Here is a 21,581-nt window from a genome sequence, read left to right on the forward strand (position 1 = left end):
GATTCTGTAAGAAGACAGTCTGCTCATATAAATCTGCCATTAAGAAGCCATCCTGAAACATCTCCATAATACAAAGAATGGGTTCTAATTACCTGCTTAAAACACAATGCTGTGGCTTCCAAGTCTCCTTCTTTAGTTCCTGGGTGCTCAGGAACTTTAGGAGAACCAGGGCTGTGTTTCTTGCGTTTTCGAGAATCCTGTCTTGGTGGAGTTTCACATGAGGAGTGTGATGAACGGTGTTTACTCGTGTGCCTCTTTTTCTCAGCAAAGTCCTTATATTCTTCCTCCTCCTCCTCCTCCTCTTCTTCCCAGAAGCTAGATAATACACTTGGCTCCTTACTGGCAGGTCTGTCACCATGCCCAGTCCCTGCAGAGCTGTCAGGTGGCTTTTTGGGAATTCTGACATCCTCACTTTGCTTTTTTGAGCTCTCTGCCTTTTTATGTGGTACCTCGTGCACAGAGGACTTAAACTTTTCTATCATAGCTTGTTCTGCTTTTAGCTTGAGTTTACAGAGCTCAGCTTTCTCTCTCTTTTTCTTCAGTGCCTTGTCCCTCTGAAGTTCAAAGCTGTGCCAGAGCCTTTTTCCTTCTCTTCCATCAGAGCGACTTCTTTCCTTGCTGGCAGTCACCACATCAGGAATGCGGGTGGTTTTGCCATGTTTGATTTCTTTGGCTTTAAACTGGATCACTATTTTCTTCTGCCTTTCAGAATGAATTGAAGAACCATCTGGGGTTTTGCTTCTCTTTGGAGATTTTTCCTGGGATCTTCCATCTGCATCATCAAAAGCACAAGAACTTCGGTGTCGCTTCTTCTCGTGCCCATCTTTCTCTGGTTTGGACCTACAGAAACATGATCAACAAAGTAATGTAATTTAGCTCAGTTAATGGAAAAGAGCAACAAAAAAGGCATCTGCATTTAACTGAGACAGAGCTAAGCATTTATGAGCACCATATTCCTAAATATGAACTTGAAGCAACAGTTGTCCTTCAAAATAGTTTGACACGGCATTTTTTGGATTTACCTTTCTCTACTGTACAGCCATTTTAGCTTCCAGAAAATGGAGAAAAAGCTTTTTCTGCATTCATTGCTGGTTTGAGAGACACCCTACATGGTTGAGTTTCTTCTTATCACACAGATAAGTTTTAACAGCAGTTCAGTGATAAAAGGAGGTGTGTTACCTAAAAGGTCAGCTTGGTCACACAGTGCCAAAACACACACAGCTTTCAAACTGTTTATCCTGCACTGGCTGAGGAACTTGGAAAGGCAACAACAGAGGGGAACAGAATACCTTTCTAGAGAAATCATTAATTCTATGAAAAATTATTAGGAAACTTCCTTATAAGAGCAGAGAAAATACTCAGTAATTATATTTACTGTACACTAGGTTTAAAATATCCAAAGAAAGACTGGTTAAACCACCATATTTAGTGAACAGGCTGAAAAAAGTCTTCAGCATTAAGTCCTCAGCATTGTTATATTTTAAAATAGTTCTATTTAATGACAGATTGAGAATTTACCTCTGCTGTTCTGTTTCTTCTTTTGCAGTGTGCTTGTAAGATCTTGTGTCTTCAGAGTTCTGAAAAAAAAATCAGGAGCTTACAGAGGAAACTGCAGTTGAAAAAAAAAGCCTTCATAAGACAATGTCAAAACTGGGTGGTTTGGCTGCTTAGAGAAACACTAAGGTCAAAGGTTGCCAAGGATGTGCATGCAAAGATAAGGGTGCAAAGGGTTTAACAGCACTTCATGATTTAATCATGGAGCACTTTAATGCTTACAAAGTGATTCAACAGGGTCCACTACAGCAGTGACAACTACAGTCCTGAGATAGTAACATTCCTACCATGATCAACCCACAGGCACTCACTCAGGTAAAACCATGTGTAAAAACATGTAGTTTTTATACACCTCTGGGTTATAGGACTCAGGATTCCCCAAACCACAGCAGGGTGCAGGAAGTTACAACAGAGAATGGTAACACATGGATTATTTTGGATAAGGAAGCTCCAGACAGTTCATTCTTTCACAAATAATTCCCTCTTCCAATAACTGGGGCCTGCTGACTCAGTGAGGCCATTAGGTCACTCTGCAGTGACTTTTCCTACCTAGAGAGGCCTCAGCTGGTTGACTCCCACACTGGAGAGCACTTTATGCAAAAATCAAAGGCTTGCAGAAACCAGGGGAGTCCTACACTAAGGCAGTTCTGAGAACTTCTGCCTGTGGCTGGTCTGGAGCTGCACGACCAATACCAGCAATGCAAAGAACAAACAAAAAGACAGACAATTCCAAGGGCTCCCCCTGGGGCCACATGCACCCCCCTGCTGTCCCAGCAGCTGGAAAGCACTGAAGGAGCTCCCTTGGGGTATACGGAGCTCATGGTGTTGCTGGGACAACTTCTGGGGATAATAAACTCATTTCCAGCTGTTCATTTCTCTCTTCAAGGCCTATTCCCTGACAACCATGAGTTTTCATGACATTTTTATTATTTCTTTTCAACCTACCTCCTCCTTTTCTCAAACGTTTTCATTTAATTTAATCCTCATATGCAAATTTTCTTACTGCTCCTCTCCTCCCAGCATGACCAGTTTGGGGTATAAGACACCTCCCACCCATGCTGGGATCATACTTGCTCCTGTTAGAGATTTCCTCATCTTTTTGCTGTTAAAGCTGTATTCCTCAAACTGGTGAGGCGTTAGGAAGGGCAATAAGTTTGCAGTATGAGGTTTTAAGGCAAGTGTTTACCCTTTGTATTACAGAAGTAAAAAAACCCAAAACAATATAGCATCTTAGGATAAGTTAATTTTAAAAGACAAATTGAATAATAGTAAGGAAATCAGGGCAAGAAATAATAGTTTCAAACATTTGACTTTGAACAACATTTTCTTCATGATCAGAAAGCTTCTAACATGAATAATTCAGTTTGTAAGTCCATAATCATGCTCATTTATTAACAGTTGTAAAAAATTTTTGAGAAGACAGGTAAAAGCTCTCTTACTTTAAACATATTCCTTGCAAAATCCAACAGGAAAAAAATCTAGCAAATTGAAGTGTGGATTTAATAAACTACTAATTTATCAACTATGTACTGTACTTCTAAGAGTAAATAACTTGTCAGGAGTTGGACACAAACAATAAAAAACAATAGGAAGCTACACACAAGTATGACCCAAAGGTGACAACTCCTGAAGCACCTGCATTTTACAAGTGATTCAGTAAAAGCTGACTCACTAGAGTCAGCTAGTGCAAGTATATACTAGAATATGCTGAGAATTTTGGTCATTAATTTATGCCTCAGTAGGTAGAAGGAAAAATTTGAGAGTCACTCACCAAAATGCTGTGAAGTGCAACTTGTGGTTAATCTGAAAATTAGGATATATTATCCAAGTTACAGAGCAGTGCAAGAAAACAGCATTGGTTTCAGCACCAGTTTTAAACCCAACTTTCCTCAAACAGAAAGATGCACTAAAATGAAAAAGTTTCTTATTTTCTGGTACCCATACTACTCACAGCTTCTGAAGAAAAACACATTTATCTGCCCAACTCAACCCTCCTGCTGTTCTTTATGACTCTGTCTTTAAACTGAATTCATCCTTCTACCACAAGGCTGCTAAACAATGTTCTCTTGAATGTAGGACGTTGAATTAAGATATAAAAGTAATAATATTTCTGCTCCTACTTTGTCATCCTGGCCATCCAAAGAGACTTCCTTTCCAGACAGTTTCTTCAGCTTCTTTTTAGACATCTTCAAATCCTGCAAAAAAAAGAGGGTGCTGTCTTTATTACTTGTCTTAAGATTTTAGATCCAGATGGGATAAAAATAAGTTTTAACTGCACAGAGAAAAATACTTTGTAAGAGTCTTCTTTTGTTTTCTCATTATAGAGCCACAGCAGATCTCAACAGGGTTAATTAATTATTCACATCTAAGGGGACGCCAGAGCAGAAAGGACAGCAATTACACCTCCCTGAGACACCTATTTTGTACCACCAAACAAACAAAAACTAGCATCCTTCAACACTGAGCCGTATTACAAGTTTTAAGACCATCGGACACTGGCAGGGGCTGCCCAGGGCGGTGTTGGAGCCCCCATCCCTGCAGGTGGTGTCCCAGCAAGGCCGGGACGTGGCACTCAGAGCTCTGGGCTGGGGATCCCGGTGGGGATCGGGCACAGCTCGGGCTCGTTGGGCTTTTCCAAGCCAGCCGAAGCTGTGACTGTCTAAGGCAGTCCCGGCTGTGTGACAGCCGCCTCCGGCCCCTCCGAGGATGGAGGAATTACAGTGACATCCCGCAGCAGCCCCTCCACACAAACTGCGCGCACCACCAGGAAGTTCAGGGCAGCTGTGGAAAGCTTCACCCGGAGCTCCCAGCGAGGCGATCCCAGATCCCAGACCCGAGCAGGGCACCCCGGGACCCGTTCCGCCCTGAGGCGCGGGCAGCGCCGGGCTCTGAAGGAGCCTCTCACGGGGGGCTGAGGGGCGACAGCTCCTGCCTCGCTCCCTCCCTCCGAGGGGACAGCCCGGGGGCCCGCAAGGCACCCGGGGCGCTGCCAACAAACACACCTCCCCTTCCCTTCCGTCTACTTCCCTTCCCTTCCTCCCTCCTCACAGGACGCCGTGCGGCGCCGCCTCACCCCGCTCGGCCGCTCCCCGGCGGGCCCCGCGGCAGCTGTCGGGGCCGTTCGGGCGGCTCGGGCCGTACCCGGCGCGGCTGCCCCGGCCCCGGCGCGGCTCCGCCTCCGCCGCGGTGCGCGCCGGGCCGGCCCGGGCGCGGCTGGGAAGTGTAGGCGGAACGGGCCGCCCTCGACGTGAGAGCTCCGCGGCGGCTCCGCGCCGGGAACATGGCAGCGCTGGAGGCGGCAGAGGCAGCCCTAGAGGCGGCGGAGGCCGAGCTGGGGCGGCGGCAGGAGGAGGAAGAAAACCACAGCCATGACCGTGAAGGCGGTGGCGAGCCGGCGGCGCTCAGTGAGAGCGGGCAGGGATCGGGCGGGTGGGGGGAACCGGGCCCTCCGTGCCGGGGCTGAGCGCGGGCGGGCGCCATGTGGAGCCCGGGCGGGTTTGAATTTACAGCCCGGGCCGGCTTGAATTTACAGCCCGAGCTGCTTTGAATTTACAGCCCGAGCCGGTTTGAATTTACGCCCCGCGGCCGCTCGCCGTCCCCATCCGCCCGCGCCGGGGAGCCCTGGGAGGCGCAGGCTCCCGCTTCTCCCGTTTTCCCAGCGCAGTGCCGGGCCACACGTGTTCCCGCCGGGCCTCGCTACGCTGGAACCCGCGCTCCTGTCCCTTCTTTCTTCCCCAAACCTACCGATACTTTGTCTTTGGGGATATTTATTGTTCCATGAGGTCCCTTGGGGAGCCCGAAGTGCGGCGTGGGCCGCGCGGGCTCAGGCGCGCATGTTTCCTCGCAGCTTTTTAAACCGAAAGGTGTTTGCGCCATGTGCTCCAGGAGGGGCCTGCTGGAGCAGGGAGATTGGACCACCGTGGTCTTTCCGACCTGACCCTCTCTGGGATTCTGTAAATTGGTTTTGCTGGACTTCCAGTTCCCCAAGGGAGCCCTTGCTGCCAGCCCTTTGCTGCTACAGCCTTATGATTGGAGTGAACTGACTCTTCTAATTAATTTCTTCTTTTTTTGTGTCAGTGTACTTTAGGCTCTCTGAAGAAGCGTTATTCTGTTTGTGTGTGATCAGTGATTCCCAGTGGGCATTTAATAAATCCTGACGTCTTGGTTCGTTAGCAGCCTGCCTTTCATCATTCAGTGTGAAAGTTTACCTCTCTCCTTGTGCATTTACAGATTAACTAGCTGTTTTTACATATATGCATATTGTCCTTTTCAACCATTTTAACCTCTCCACGTGCTCTGAAGATGCAGAAAGTCCAGCTCTGCTGAATTTTGTCACTGCTGTGCTCTCACTATACATTTTTGTAACAACTAATCAATAGTTGTTAGGGATTTCTTACCCAACATGCTTTTACTTACTCTTTTTCTTTCTGTCTTTATATTAATGAAGCACATAGAAACTATCACCAGGAATCCTGCAACTTTTTAATGGAGCAGTAGGCTCTATGCAAATATTTCTTAGGTGAGTTGTCTTCTTAAAACAGGTCTGTGAGGAGCACAGCAACAATCTCTTTGTAGCAATTCACCTCCTGATAAATTTTAAGATAGGTAGAATAATTTTACTCTGTGCTTCTGTTTTTTCAGGTTTTTGAGCCTCTGTCTTGAGGTATTCCTGCCATTTTCTCTTTCTGTCAGTTTTCATAATAACAGGCATTTTTACCCAACAGCAATGTTTAAAAGAAAACAAACAAAAGTAGCCCAGAGGAATCTGAAGAACTGCTGTAAGATCCTTCCAGCCTGTCTTAAGCTGTGGTCAGGACTAGGTGGATAGGGAAGACCAGAGAAATCAGAGAATCATGGAATGGTTTGGGTTGGAAGGAACCTTAAAGCCCATCCTGTTGCAGCCCCTGCTCTGGGCGGGGACACCTCCCACTATCCCAGGTTGTTCCTTCCACATCCAGAGAACAACCATCCATTCCTGCATCCTCTGGAAATAACTTCTACCACCAACCAGTTTGTAGGCCCTTGTTTTCTCCATGAGGTGCATCCCAGTTTCTCTGTAGGGACAGACAGCCCGTGGTTGCCTTTTGTGCCCTCTCTGCACCTCCTGTCTGTCCCATCCAGGCTGAAAAGCCGTGGCCTGCTCTGTTGCATCTCAGTAGTTGCAAAGCAATGCCTGAGCTTTGTTTCTTGTTACCCATGGTAGAAACTTCACTAGCTGGGAGCAGGACAATATTTATAGATTTATGTGGCTTTCTGAATCCTTTTCTAGTGCTTCCTTATATCCCTTGGACAGGGTCAGACCATGCCTTCTGGGGATTTCTACCTCTTCTTTCAGTTATTTTCCCCGGGTTTGACTATTCTCATCATTTTATCTCCTCATCTCTCAGGCTCTTTAAATGCTTGAAATTCTTCGCCAGGTCCATCTGTACTGCCCCAGGAAGTAATTCAATTGCAAATGCTGATGGCACCAGCACTCACCCCCCATCACTGCCTCTGCCGATAGCAAATTCCTGCCTTAGTCCCTTCTTTCATACTGTTTGATTCATGAACTAAACTGTTATCAAACTTCTTTAGCTGACAGCAAATGGTCTGGGGAATTTGGAGCTCCTCCTTGCCTGCTTGCCTTGCTTCACTGCTACCTGCCAGTGTAAATGTTATTTTGTTCACCTTAAACATCTGATACTGATGTGTGAATAGTCATTTCAGCTGTCCAGGATTACATTATTCCGCAGTGGTTTCCAAGGATAATTGGAGTGAAAATTCATCTCATACTATTCTCCTACATAATTTTTTTCCTTTTATGCTTGTAGTCCGCACCAGATTATTGGAAACAAATGAGAGTGTTTGTATAGTTCAGTTACATCAATGACACTTTTACTGTGTTTTTGTTTGGTTTTAAGATGGTTTGGTCTCTGAAAACATGAAAAGCAAAAACGTTGATGTGAAAATTCCCGAGTCAGAATTGGAAGCTGAAGACAGAGGAGCAGAGGAAGAACGCCCAAGGGAATCTGATAGCAACATTTTGGATCTATCATCTGATTACCCACGAGGTTTGTTAATAAACTCTTAATATTTGTGCCATGTGCTGCAGGAAAGGTAGAAATACTCGGGAGGAAAGGTAAAGAAAGGGAGTGTGTGAAATCACATTTTAAAACTCACCTCTGTATTCTGACTGCATGCATCAGTTGCTTTGTCTGGCATAAGAAAACCTGAAGATTTATCCTGTAAAAACATTGTAAAGCTTAAAGTTGCTACAGAATCTCTGTTACAGTGGACTGGGAAGTTGTGTGTGCTGGAATCAATAAAGCAGATTTCAACCTAATTTTCTTGGTATTGGCAAATGCTGACTGATAAGTTGAAAAATCAGGTGGTAGATCTAGAGGTTAAGTTGTTTACTAAGGGAAAGAAAAAAAATGGTAGAATTTCATATATCCTGGCTCCACAGTGAATAATTGTTCTTAAATTTGGTCCACTTACAGTTGATATTTAGTTTTGCCAGTGACTTCATATGATGTTTTTGTACTGCTTTTGTGCATGATTTGCATTCACTAACAATGCTGAGCAGTAAAACCAGGTGTAAAGGAAATGTGACTTGATCTTTTCAGCTGTTTTTTTTTTTTTCAAATTAGGATCTTTCAGTCTTAGAAAGTTTGTGTGTCAGTATTAAAAAGAAGTGGAAATATATGAAAATATATGGATCCTATTAAAGAGCTATTCTGGAGATAATTTTTGCAGTCATTTGTGCTGCCATGGAAGTAAAAGCACAAAAAACAAGTATTTCAGTCTGTCCTGCAGTCATTCTCTAACAGTGCTGGATTTGATGTGCTGCATAGAAAAGTAGCAGTAAACTAAGAGCAATTTTTAAACTAAGAATGCTTAATTTCTAAATATTTCTGGGGTTTTTTTTTTTAGACAAACATATTTCAATTCAGAGACACCTTGCTGATCTAGAGAAACTGGCTGACCTGAGAGAAGGTGAGTTGTCCACAGCAGTGTCCCAGAACACAGAACTTCGTGTTACGGGTATTTACAGTTTCCTTCAGATTTTATCACAGTACATATATTTATGATATTTAAAGATGAGGGGTTTTGTGGAAAAAGGCTTTATGGTTTATTCTTTTGTTCTTCTCCTAAATTCTGCCTGAGAGGTTGTTGACATTCAGCTAGTTTTTATTTAGGTTAGTACTTCAAGGGCTTCAACACATTCATTGCACAGCCTTGCCTTTGCTTTTTGTGTCTCACATGCAGGATTTTCAGGAATTATTTTATATTTTCTAAAGTTCTTTTATATAGGGTACATTGCCTTACTTTGCAGCTTAAATAGATATCTTCTTGCTTTATCCAAAAGATCCAGGAGTTGGAACAACAAAATCTTGTTTTAACCTCCTGATTTGTTGGGGACTTTGGTTTGGTGGGTTTTTTTTCAACATACCAAATCTTTGCATGTCACCTGTAAAGTTCTGTTCTTCCTCAGTACTTTTCAGAAGTTTTATTCTCTTCATGTTACTGGAGTAAAAAATACTAGAAACCAAAACCCAAAGGTTGTAGAAGTTAATGATTTTAAAAGTTTATAGTGATTTTGGTCTATATTCTATGGAGGAGAAAGAGGCAACCCATAAATTTGAAGTTTGTGCATGAAGTAGAATGTTCCCTGAGAATTTCATCTTTAACTGATGTTGATTTTCCCTTCAGCCTTTTTTGTCTTGGCCTGCATCTCAGCTAACACAATTGATAACTGCATTTCATGTTTCTCATAGTTTTTAATTGTATTTTCAGATGAAAGGAAGCCTTGTCCATTGTGTCCTGAGGAGAAATTCAAAGCTTGCTATAGCCACAAACTCCATCGTCACTTGCAGAATTTGCACTGGAAGGTTTCTGTTGAATTTGAAGGTAATGGCAACTTAGGGTTTGAATAGTAAATACTAGAAGGAGTTGTGGGTATGTTCTGTGTTTCATCTTTCAAAATTCCTCTTGACTTAAGCATTTTGTTACCAGCTCTGAATTACATCCATATTTTGAAAATTACCATAAAATTTAAAATATGTGCGTAATGGAAACTAATTCAATGAAAGTTTTAGTTATATATTAATAATAATCAGACACATGGGTGATCAGTTTTGGTGGATCATGAAGATTCCATGAGTTCTAATAAACACTTGAAGTCTTTATGTAGTATCAGTATTTAGTATTTTAATATACTCTGTGATCTGCTTGTGAGATACATTAAAATCCCTGCAAGAAGTTTAGGAAGGAAAATAAAGTGAGCAGTGTGTGTTTTAAAAATCCAAGTATGGGTTTGTAGGAAATAAAGTGACTATTTAGAGGATGGGCAAGGTAAAGTTGAACTATAAATTTTCCAATTGGAGTATCAGGTATCTCATTTCAGTTTTCTTTAACTTTTCAACATATGTTTATAGATTGATTCTTCACACAAGTCTTTTAGCCAGGTAACAATATTTTTGTGAAAGACTTACAGGTACTTTTGAACTGGAGACTTGGTGTAGCTTTATAAGATGCTCAGAGACTTAATCTAATAAACTTTAAATTCTTTGCATTTTAAAGTTTAAAATGTATAATTAGCTGATAAATTTCTCTATGCAGAGGGGAGATGTTTCAGATAATTGGTGATGTTCTCTTGTTGCTGTCTGGTGAAATCTGAAGTGAGAGCATGTGTTGCAGGCCACAGACATGCTGTTCATTTACTGTTCTGGGATGGCATTTGTTTTTCAGGGTACAGAATGTGCATCTGTCACTTATCCTGTCGGCCAGTAAAACCCAACCTTGCTGGAGACCAGGTAAAAATGCTGAATCCCAGAAATTCCTGTTACTGTAAAAATGGGGGAATTGGGTGACTGAGGGGAACTTTTGAGATCTCCTTAGTCTCCAAATACATCTTGCTCCCCTGCGTGATGCCAAAAGCTTGTTGGTCCAGGGTGTGTGATGGAACCCTTGGGTAGCTGCATGGGGCTGTACCTCTCTCACTGTGGGGGGCAGCTGCCTAGCTCAGCTCTGGCTGTACATTCCAGGTATTTTGTGTGCTCTAGAGGTAACAGATGACTTCTCATATGCCTGTGTTCAGTTCTACTTCAAGCATGTTTTATGTATTCTGGAACTATAAGAAAGGATCTATTTTACAGACATTGTCCAAGATGGGAGCTCATTACCACTGCATCATCTGCTCAGCAACAATAGTCCGGAGAACTGACATGATCGGTCACATCAATCGGCACGTGAATAAAGGAGAGACTGAGTCCAGGTTTAGCACAGGTGAGCTCTGACAGGAAACATTCAGTCTTCTTCTGTCATATACCACCTGCAGTTACACAGGAAAAATTCAGAAACAGAGTTAGCCTTTCTAGTGAAAAATCTGCCCTTAATATTTCAGAACTTTTGTTTCATCAGACTTGTGATTTAGTCTTGCATTGACCAGTTCCTGTGTTCTTATTGAGATAACTAGTACTCCCCTCACCCTTAATGTTGTAAGGACCAGCTTCTGTGTCTCCAAAAGAGTGAGGGACATGGCATCCACAGAAAAAAAAAGTCTAGAGTAAATCTTTCTGCAATGAAAATTTCCTACCTTTTTATCCAGACTGAACCAGCCTGGGTTCCCAAAAGAAGGTGATGTTTTTTCAGTTCTCAGAAAGTCATGATAGAGGTGTCAGTAGTTCTTTGGTAAATTGCAGTCCTACCTGACTTGGTCCAGAATGAGACTTTGGTTTCTGAACTTGCATAAACTAGGTTAAAGACATTTTAAATCATTAGAATGCCAGTAGTTTGATGCCTGGGCATCAGTTGGGATGTCTGAAAAGCAATGGTAGTACTACATTCCATGTCTTTATAGATTTTGTGCTGTGAAATACATTGATCTCTGTGTGCTTTCCTTCAGAGCTGTGAGTAAAGAATGGCCCATTTAGCGTTTTTAACAAAATGCATGAGGTAGTTTTTCCTCACAGAGGGAGGAGAAATCCAGGGGTTTTGTGATCTGTAGGCACTGGGCAGCTCTTGGGGCCCCTGAAGGTGGAGCAGATACACCATGAGTGTATTTGAAAACCCTGAGAGAGTCAGGGTGAGCACTGGAAGGTATCCAGTTGGTACAAATTTTTCATGCTTGTTCCTAGGTACATTTTAGACTGTGGATGAATTGCTCAGAGGAATGGCAGCCTGTGTTTACAGTTGTCAGATCTGAAAGCTTGTTTTGCCACAGGCTGTCTGCACAGAGCTCTGGTGCTGGAACTGTCCATGTGCCTGTACAGTTTATGCACATTTTGTGTGGCTGTTCAATAACTTAAAACAGATCAAGGATTTTTGCAGTTCATTGAGACACATTCAGGACTTTGTTAACAGAGTTTTAATTAATTATCAATGTATTATGTTTAAACATGCAAAGCCAATGTGCTATGTATCAGGCTCAGGGGCTGGCTTCCTTAAACTGGAGTGGATACATAAGAGCCCAGCTGAGAAACAAATCTGATGTTTTATGAGAAGAAAATTGTGGTAGAGCATGATCTTTATTTGCCACTTTTAAGATTAGAAGATCAATTGTTTCCTGCTTCTCCCCTCATCCTTGTAAACTGGTCCATGTGCTGGTTGGATTGCAGCATAACCCAGACTTCTTGCTTTATGGGAGCAGTTTTTTAGTGTAATTTACCAACTGTGTTAATATTCATTTCAGTTCTCACCAATTCTTTCCTTCTGCCTCAATTCCTTGTTCCAGTTCGTGCTCCCAAGTCATCTTACAAAGTGGTGAAGGAGTCAGCCACAGATGTGCAGGTTCTTCCCAACCACTCCACGCCCCAGAAAACAGATTCCTATTTTAATCCTAAAATGAAACTCAACAGGTGAGAGAGCAGGGAGTGGGAATATGCATCAGAGGGGTGGGGAGTTTGTAGTGAAAAATCTGTGTTTTGAAAAGCAGCAGAAGTTTTGCAAAACTTCTGTTCAGAGGGCAGGAGAAAGGAATTTCTCATCAGAAAACACGTCTTGACAAATAATATTTATACCCAAAACCACTATATGTGAAATAGTGTCATTCTTGGAGTTAAGTATTTTCCTGTAATTAGTAGATCTTACTTTAATAATACTGTGCTGTAGAATTCAACTTTTCAGCATAGCTGAGGTTTTTATTTACAGTTCTTCCCTGTAAAAAGTGGAGTTTAGCTTAAATATCCCACTGTTAGGTTAAAGGGAGATAAATAAGAAGAAGGAAATAAAACTGTTCCCACAGTTTACAGACTGTGGCCATTTTTGTCTTCCAGGCAGTTGATATTCTGTGCTCTGGCCGTGCTTGCTGGGGAGCGCAAACCCATTGAATGTTTGGATGCTTTTGGTGCCACTGGTAAAGTCCATTTCTTTAATATTTTGGTTAATATCCAATAGGAGGAAGCAGCAGAAATTCATAGCTGACATCACATACCCAAAAATAATGTGAGATATATAATAATTCTCTTCCTTAGGCAGATAGTCCTGAGCTTCCATGCAAAAAGACAGCTGTCAAAAGCTCTATTAAGGCTTTTAAAAAGGCTGTAAATAATATTTAAGTTCAGTGGTCTTAAAATCAGTTGTCTTATTGTCCCTAAATTCTGTTTTTCCACAGGAATCATGGGGTTGCAGTGGGCAAAGCACCTCAGAAGTTCTGTGAAAGTTACAATTAATGATTGTAATGAAAATTCTGTGACAATGATTAAGGAAAATTGTCATTTAAACAAAATGAAGGTGAAACTGAACAGTAGGGAAGAAGACAATGGTGAAACTGTGGGAAATGGAGAAGAAAATAGTGACACCATTGAGGTGACAAAAATGGATGCCAATGTTGTCATGCATTTGAGATCATTTGATTTTATGTAAGTGTTGAATGTTTCTGTCAATTTTCTGGTTTGGTAATGACATACCCCACCCCACTTGCCAGTATGTGATTATTTGGAGAAATTGGCATGATAAAAGAATCAACCAGCAGTCACTTGAAACGTAATTTTGTCCCAGAAATGATGTGGGGACAGAACTTTTATCTTGAATGTTTTAGAAAGTACTGGAAAAAATATTAGTTTTTATGACATTCAGAATGGGTTACAAATATACATGAAAATTTTAACCCAGGCTGGGTTGTTTTTTTTTAATAACTTCATTGTCTGTTTGCTGAAGGGAAATGCCAAATTAGTTTTGGTCTTTTTTTTTAAACTTGTTTTTAGTTTAAAATGCTGTTTGTTGCATCTCCTGTTTTTATCTATTTTGCAGCATATTAACTTTGAATTAAAGCAGGCTCATTCTTCCAGGTTGGGTATATAGATGCATGCATTCAAACAGATATCAAAATAAGTAGTGGGATTTTTTTGTGTTATTAATGACTAACATTCAGATCTAAGCATTGCTGGAAGTTTTAGTCCCGTTCCTTCTTTCTGTTTCAAATGTGATCATAGGTGAAGGCTATAAAACAGTGTTTTCCTCAGTGTAAAGCTAGACTCTGCAGCATTTATAGACACTCAGTGGTACATCCTTTCTTTTCAGCCATTTGGACCCCTTTGGAACTTCTGTGAATTACTTGGACTCTGCCTTTAGAAACGTGAGGAACCTTGGGATTGTGTCACTGACATCCACAGACATCAGCTCCCTCTATGCCAAGGCTCAGCACGTGGCCCTGCGCCACTATGGCTGCAATATTGTCAGAACAGAGTACTACAAGGAGCTGGCAGCCAGGGCTGTGATTGCTGCTGTCACCAGGTACTGCTAAACCATTTCCATTTAGGGGAAAAAATTATTGGGTAATTATTAAAAATAATTTGTGACTGGGCAAGGCAAAAATGCATCAGTAGGGTGGGGGGGGGTGGGATGGTAATGTAAAGAAAAATATATCCAGACTTGCAAACTTTTATATTTCTCTATCAGTGTTGCCATTTTAGAGCTCCATAGGATTTCCTAAATACAAAATAAATTGCTTGAATGGCTTCTAACCAAGCCTTTCAGTTAGACTTGTTTCGGAGGAATCTGGTGTTCACTGCAGACCCTCATACTTGAGGTTAAAAAGATGGATGTGATTACTAACTTGTGAAATCAGTTATTTGCATATAGATACCCTAACTAAACTCAGTCTGTTAAATTAAGACTTAAAACCTAATTAGAGAAAAAAGGTGCAGGCAAGAGGATGGGACAACTTCTCGGGAAAGATGAGGAGGAAGTTAAATATTAGAGGCTTTGAAAATGCCAGAGCACAAATGCTGAGCTGAACATGTTTAGATTTCCCTTGTGCTCTCCCTGCTCATGTGATGATGCAGGTGGCAGACCACTATTTCTAGCTGTGATAAAAAGAAGTAAAATTAGATTTGCTTGGCCTGCCAGGAAGGCCACAAAATGAGGCACTTGAGAAAGAACATTTCCTCCTGCTCTCAACTCTTCAGTGCCCCTCTCTAGGAAGGGAACGAGCTCAAGAAGCAGGTTCAGGTGTCCATGGCAGTGTTTGCCTGCAGAATTCAGCACAATTTGGGCTTTGTGTGTGTTTGTCCCCCCAGGGCTGCAGCTCGCTGTAACAAGGGCATTGAAGTGCTGCTGGCAGTAGCTCTGGAACACTTTGTTCTGGTGGTGGTCAGAGTTTTACGGGGCCCAACCCCTGCGGATGATTCAGCAAAGAAGGTTCGATACCTCATCCACTGCCAGTGGTGTGAAGAGAGGGTTTTCCAGAAAGAGGGCAATATGGTGGAAGGTAAATGGCTTTTCTTTTGTTGATTGTTTATCTGTTCTGTGCCTTGTTTATATTTACATCCCATTAGTAGCAATTCCCTTGTATGTAACAATGAGTGGTATGTGTGAGGTGGAGAGGGCACTGTGCTTCGTGGCCATGGGCTGGATCAGTTGTCTGGATGGATTTTCCTGTAAATGGACTGGATTTGTGGCACAAATTGCTCAGGTTGTGGCTGCCCCTGGATCCTTGGAGGTGTCCAAGGCTGGGTTGGACAGGGCTTGGAGCAGCCTGGGATAGTGGAAGGTGTCCCTGCCCTGGCAGGGGGTGGCACTGGATGGGCTTTAAGGTCCCTTCCAACCCAAACCATCCTGAGATTTGTTTCTACACAGGACATCCTCCCAGCCTGGTCTAGCTGCTGGAGCTGCTAGGATGCCTGGTATGTCCATGGATCTGCAGTTCAGGAAAAGCCCTAGGATAGGGAGAGCCTTTGATACTATTGGGTTCCTTCAGATGGCAGCAACTGGATAGCTTTTGGTGTCAGATTCTTCTCTGCTGCATTTCAGTTCCTTAAAATGCAGTGGACTGAGCAGTCTGGTTTTCCCCTGCTGTTGTTAATGGGCTGTCCCCACATACAGGTTAACAAAGACAGGAGACAAAAATTGCACTCCTGTTTTAACACTGATTACCAGTCAAATCATCAATCACTAAATCCCACCATGAGCTGCTTGGCAGAAGTGAAAATAGTGTCACACTTGTGCTGTTGCCTTTCCAAATACCTCACTGAAATGAGCTCCCACTGCATCTGTGTGTCTGTGCAGTAACACAGGCATGGCTGGCTGTTGCCTAACAATTTACATGCTGTTTTTGTGCTGCAGAAAACCCTTACCAGCAGCTGCCCTGTGACTGCCATGGCAGCATGCCTGGGAAGACAGCAGTGCTTCTTGGTCCTCTCTGGTAAGTTCACATCACAGGACACATTTGGAGAGCCACTCTGGTCCAGGAGCTCTGAAGCTCAGCTGTTCATACCATAACATTTTTTATTTTAGCACTACAAAAGGAGGTACAGCAATCAGCAGGAGCTCAGGAAACAGTGTAGATTTGAATTGAGCAGGGTGTTCAGTTTTTCCTTTTGTTCAAACCAGTTAATAAATAGTAACACATTTTAAATTTCATATTCAGTGCACTTATGGAATATGTCCTGCACAAGAGAACTTGCCTCTGTGTTCCTCTGTTTGCCAAAAGTAACTCCTGTTACTCTAAACTTGTGGAGAATTTATTAAATAAATCATTACGTGTGCTGATGGTAATAAATACTACATTGCTTCTTAATTCATATTTATAGAAACAAGAATAAATCTTTTTAAGTATTTTAGCCATTTCAGATCAGTATTAAAATGGTTTGCAATTGACAGTACCTTTTTGTGGGAGTTGAATAACTTTCTCTACATCTTAGGGCAGAAATAAAATGACTGTTCTTGAGATCTTGATTTTTAAATTATGTTTTTAAACAAGACCAGTGTTGTTGTCATTGCAAAAAAATGTAATGCAGTGTTACATAGTTGCTGATCAATTTGGGCAAGAGAATTTTGGAGCAGCTTCCATTAAGAAGCCTTAACTTTTGATTTCTCTCATGTCTCATAGGTCAGGAGCTCTCTTTAACACTGGATTCCTCAGGAGGATGCTCCTGGAGGCTGTGCAGTATGGCTTGGATGAAGCTCAGCCACTTCTGAAGACATTAGTTTCTGAAGCAGAGTGCACAACTCCCAAACATTTTTCTACCCACAGTCCTGGTGACGAGAACAAACAAGGTAAGAAGAGGGGCAGCCTGTTCACAGAGGACTGGTTGTGGTGATTTTTAGAGATGCTGATCTCTGATAAGTTACTTAACAGCAGTGAATCCATAGAGTTGAATGCATTATTGAATAATTGAATTATTTCATTCTGTGTAATTAAAGCATTTTGCCACTTTACAGTATAATTAATTTTGTCTTCTAATTGTATTCTAGAAGAGTGTGGTGTATATATTAGAACACCAAATACTTCTTCAGAATCCTACTTAGTACATGGTAAGTGGAGCATTTTGGTGTAGCTTTTTTTATATTTAACAGTATTGCACTCTGGATTTTTTTCCCACCCAGTACTGATTTGATTTTAGCATTATCTAAAATCATATTTATTGGTAAAAGCAGAGTGCCAAATACTCTATGAAGGCCACTTGAATTTACTTGTTACTACTGAAAATGGCCTGTTGATTAAATTCAGGCCCGATTTTACCTCTGCAAACACCAGCTTAGAAAAGCAGCCACACAGCTGAAGTTGCTGCGTGGCTTTGTTTTTGTGTGTGCTGTGTGAGGCTTTGCTGGTGTTTTTATGAGTGCTGAGTGGTTTCTGTGGCCCTGTTGTGGAGCAGGCAAGAGGAAAAGCGAGGAGGTGCTGCGGGGCACGGCGAAGCGGCAGCGGGCCGAGCACAGCGCCGAGCACCCCCCGTTCTACTACAACATCCACCGGCACAGCATCAAGGGCATGAACATGCCAAAGTAAGTGTGGCGTCACCCTCAGCCCGGTCTGACACTGACACACAGCTTGTTCTGAGTCAGCCCTGGCAGCACCACATCTGTTCTAAATGCAGGGCTTTGGTTCTTCCCAGGTTAAATAAGTTCCTGAACTATCTGTCGGAGGCCGGATACCGCGTGAGCCGAACCCACTTCGACCCCATGGGAGTGCGCACCAATGCGCCCCTGGCGCAGTTCAAGACTGTTCTCATGAAGTACAGCACTCCCACCTACGTGGGGGCACAGGCAGAGGGCCCTGTGCATCTCCCTGGAGAGATCCAGGTGGGAGAAGAGGTTCCAGCTGCTGCAGTGATCAAGGTGGAGGAGGCTGAGTTGGCAGAAGATGATAAATCCGGGGTTGCCGCTGCTGTGGTCACAGAGTCCTACCCCACTCACTGTGCTGCTGAATAATGCAGATGGGTTTGTTCATCAGGATGTTACAGACTTCCAGCACACCCTGTTCCAGTAAACCACTCCTTCCTCCCAAGCTGGAGTTTGACCGTTTTGAGCTGCCTGTTGTACTTGGAAGGGACAGTTTAGACTTAGGTAACAGAACTTAGCCCTGATCCCAGCAGGCTGTGGTCACAGAACCAGCACTGTGGGAAGGCTGTGGAGTTACCTGCTTTTATGCTCACCTCCTTTTCACACTGAGGCATGGAGGCTGCTTCCCAGTCTGTGCAAGCCTTACTGCCAGCACAGCATCCAGGAGGTGGGACAGGGCCAACAGTGTTCAGCATTTTGGAATATGATATTATTGTGAAACAGCCCGTTCCTAAAATGCATCATTCCTAAAACCTGGCCAGCTGTGATCCAGAGAGAGGGCATGTTAAGGTAACAAAATAGCACAGGATAAAATGCCCTCTGAGTTAAAGCCAGGCAGTCCTGCCTGGGTGCAGCTGTAGCTCCAGGTTGCACATGTAACTCTGCATTCAGGTCTGTTTCCAGGGTTCTGCCTCCAGGCAGGAGCTGATCCCAGGAGAACAGGAAGGAGCGGTGACACGGCTGCTAGTGAACTTCAGTTTGTACCCAAATCGTAGTGAATTGTGTAGTCACTCTAGGTAGTTGTCTGCTCAGAGCTTACAGTGGTTGTGTGCTGCAGAAAGGTACAGGGACAAGGGACCACACTGGACCTTCAGGTGAAGTTTGTGGTGCGTTGTCAATAGTAACTCTGAGCTAAGATCTCTTCTGTGAAGGAGCAAAGCTGCCAAGTGTTGGCAGTTCTGGTTTCCTTAAATACATGGCAGCATTCCAGCCAAACGAGCTTGCCTTTGTCCTTTCTTTGCCCCACACTCAGTTTTGTTATCTCTGTGTATTCCACTTGAACAGCTGTCAGCAGTGGTTGCCATTTCTCCCAAGTTTGCTGTTCACTCTGTCCCCCAGTGTTAGGTTTATCTAAGAGCAGAATATGAAGAGTTATTATCCTTATCCATCTCTGAAACTTTACAATAGAAGTAATAGGACTAATACACTCCTGATGATGCAAAACATCCTATGCTCTCTCAGGCCAGGCAGAAGTTGCTGCCTCTTCTACTCTCTTCAATTCCAGATTGCTTTGGTGGAGAGTTATTCTTAGTTTCAAAAAGGAAGAACCCACTGAAAGGTTCTTGAATCAGTGATACAGCAGTGTTTCCTTCAAAAATGCAGTGCTTACAGTTCTTTTCCAAGGATCACTGGGGAGCACATTGAAAGCTAAGTGGAAGGAGAATTTCACGTTCCCACTTTCGGGTTTTTAAGTGGATAGTGTTGGCACACATGGCTTGCAGGTAACACACTTCAGTGTTAGGAGGATAAAAGCAGTCCTAAAGTCAGTTACCTGGGGCAAAGGATTGTTCTGATTACAGTAAATTAGGCTAAAAAGAAAGTTTAACTGAAGGCCCTTATGGGAAATACTTTTGATTACTCTTGCAGCTCCTTTTAAGGAGCCAAAGTATTGAATACCTTTTCCAAGCTAATGCAACTATTCCCATGTGTTTGGAAGGGCAGAAAAAGTGAAACTCAAGACTTGTCTGTACAATCTGGGCTCTTTTCCTCTGCCAGACAGGCAGAAGCTGTTGTAATCTGTCAGGGTCCAGCTGAAGGGGTGTTTGTAACTCAGGCCTCTGGGAATTCTTTTCCTATCCAGCAGTTGTCTCTGCTGTGGACCAGGTAGGGTCAGCCCTGCCATCATCAGCTGACAGAACATTACTGCAGGTTTGAGCCTGGAGCTTGGGACACTTTGTTCTTCCTTGCACAGATCCACATGGCCAGGAAGCTTTCTGGGAGTTGAAGCTGTTCAGAGGCAATTTGGGTAACCAATGGTGGCCCAGAGAGCAGCAGGATTTCTTCAGTCAGAGATGATCATATTCAGTACATCTCAAGAAACCCCACACTGGGCATACTCAAGCATTGCCTCTTAACTCAAGGTGCATCCTCTGGTTAAAAGTTGTGGTGAACGTAGAGAGAAAACAAGGAAAGGAACAAAACCTGATCTCTCTAAACAATGCACCTCAGCTGAAGGGGTTCATTACAGTTGCTCTGTGCTGCTCTTGACTAAAGGTGTCCAATAGTTAAATGCACCCAAAGTTGCTGGGCTTAACCAGAGTGCTGTGAAAATCCTTCATCCCCTTCCTCAGGCTGCAGAGTCTGGTTGGAACAGCAGCACCTGTGACAGGTCAGTGGAAGAGCTGACAGCTTCTGTGTGCCCCTTTTTGTCACTCAAGGCTCAGGAGCTGAGCTGCTCTCAAGGGACTGTAACAGCCACCACTGGTGGGGCTGAGCTGCACCTGCACAGCCCCAGGCATTGGCAGCATGAACAAAAACACTGCCCAAAGGGAGTCCTTCATCAACCAGAAGAGGAAGCAGCACTGCAATTCCCAACAGGTTGTTGATAACATTTTTGCTTTTATTGTCAATTTGAGCATTTCAGTGGGACTTTAGTTGGATAGGAGATACTTTAGTTGGATATTGGGCTTACCCGTACGTAACACACTTTATGTACTTACAAAAGAACATGGCTTTAAAAGGGGAAGAATAATGGCATTTGGAAAATAAAATAGTTTATAGCACTAAAGAGTCACAGTGCAATCAATGGTTTAATCAAACAACTACATTATATATATAATATTTAAAGAACATAAATATTCAGGAAATTCACTACAACATGAAAATAAAAGCTTCACATTCTCTCACGCTTTTCAAAAGAACTGGAGACAAAGTGACAGCTCCTAGACAGACTGCTCAGCTTCACAACACCTCTCTTGCTTAAGGGACTGTCCCTCCCCTCAGCTCCCCCAGGAGGGATGCTGGCACTAATCTAGAAGTTCTCCCCAGTAACTTTAAAGCATTTAGCACAGCCACTCCCCCACCCCCCGTTATATTCCGTGGACATGCACTACAGTCTATACAGCAACGCTTCACAAAGTCAGCAAAAACGGGTTCCTAATAGCTGCCCCTCTGTGCTCTGGGGCCTGAACTCTTCCATTTCTTGTCACAAAAGCCCAAGGCTCTCCAGTCAGAGGAAATAATTAAGTTACTCAAAGAAGCCTGTGCAGTTTCCACAGCGGGATAAAGCTGATCTGAACAGCAGCCAGCAGGGACACTATTTACAAGTGCTAGGAAAGCCCAGAGCCAGGGAAGGGCAAGTCCTTCCCAGGAGAATCCCCGAGCAGCAGAATACTTTTGTATCACATGCCAGAGCCAGTGGGAGTCCAGGCAGGACACAGGAGGAGTGTAAACCACACACTGTGGAGTAAAGCCTGGTGCTTCCCACCTGCCACCAACTCCTTTTGCTTTGAGCCTCAGGGGAAAACGGGAGGGTTCATCAGCAA

The 21,581-nt window shown here is 43.2% G+C and overlaps 2 protein-coding genes across 2 annotated transcripts in view; one reads left to right on the forward strand and one right to left on the reverse strand.

Moving 5' to 3' along the window:
• SWT1 (SWT1 RNA endoribonuclease homolog) overlaps positions 1–4,836 on the reverse strand; it is a 25,124-nt gene extending 20,288 nt beyond the window's left edge. Inside the window, 5 exon segments of the mRNA XM_054286121.1 lie at positions 93–840; positions 1,519–1,577; positions 3,675–3,749; positions 4,628–4,791; positions 4,794–4,836. Coding sequence (XP_054142096.1) covers positions 93–840; positions 1,519–1,577; positions 3,675–3,749; positions 4,628–4,791; positions 4,794–4,836 — 1,089 coding nt within the window.
• Positions 4,835–19,035, forward strand: TRMT1L (tRNA methyltransferase 1 like). The gene is made up of 16 exons (XM_054286122.1): positions 4,835–4,958; positions 7,455–7,604; positions 8,467–8,529; positions 9,331–9,444; positions 10,285–10,349; positions 10,692–10,821; positions 12,269–12,392; positions 12,810–12,889; positions 13,148–13,394; positions 14,056–14,268; positions 15,054–15,244; positions 16,099–16,177; positions 16,865–17,031; positions 17,230–17,289; positions 17,634–17,760; positions 17,871–19,035. The coding sequence occupies exons 1-16, from the start codon at positions 4,835–4,837 to the stop codon at positions 18,184–18,186; spliced, it is 2,250 nt and encodes a 749-aa protein (XP_054142097.1). The 3' UTR covers positions 18,187–19,035.
• Positions 19,036–21,581: the final 2,546 nt, after the last annotated feature.

The sequence above is a fragment of the Melozone crissalis genome, unplaced genomic scaffold (assembly GCF_028551555.1).
Source record: "Melozone crissalis strain CALT ecotype California unplaced genomic scaffold, PUWL_Pcris_2 ptg000045l_1, whole genome shotgun sequence".
Taxonomy (NCBI): domain Eukaryota; kingdom Metazoa; phylum Chordata; class Aves; order Passeriformes; family Passerellidae; genus Melozone; species Melozone crissalis.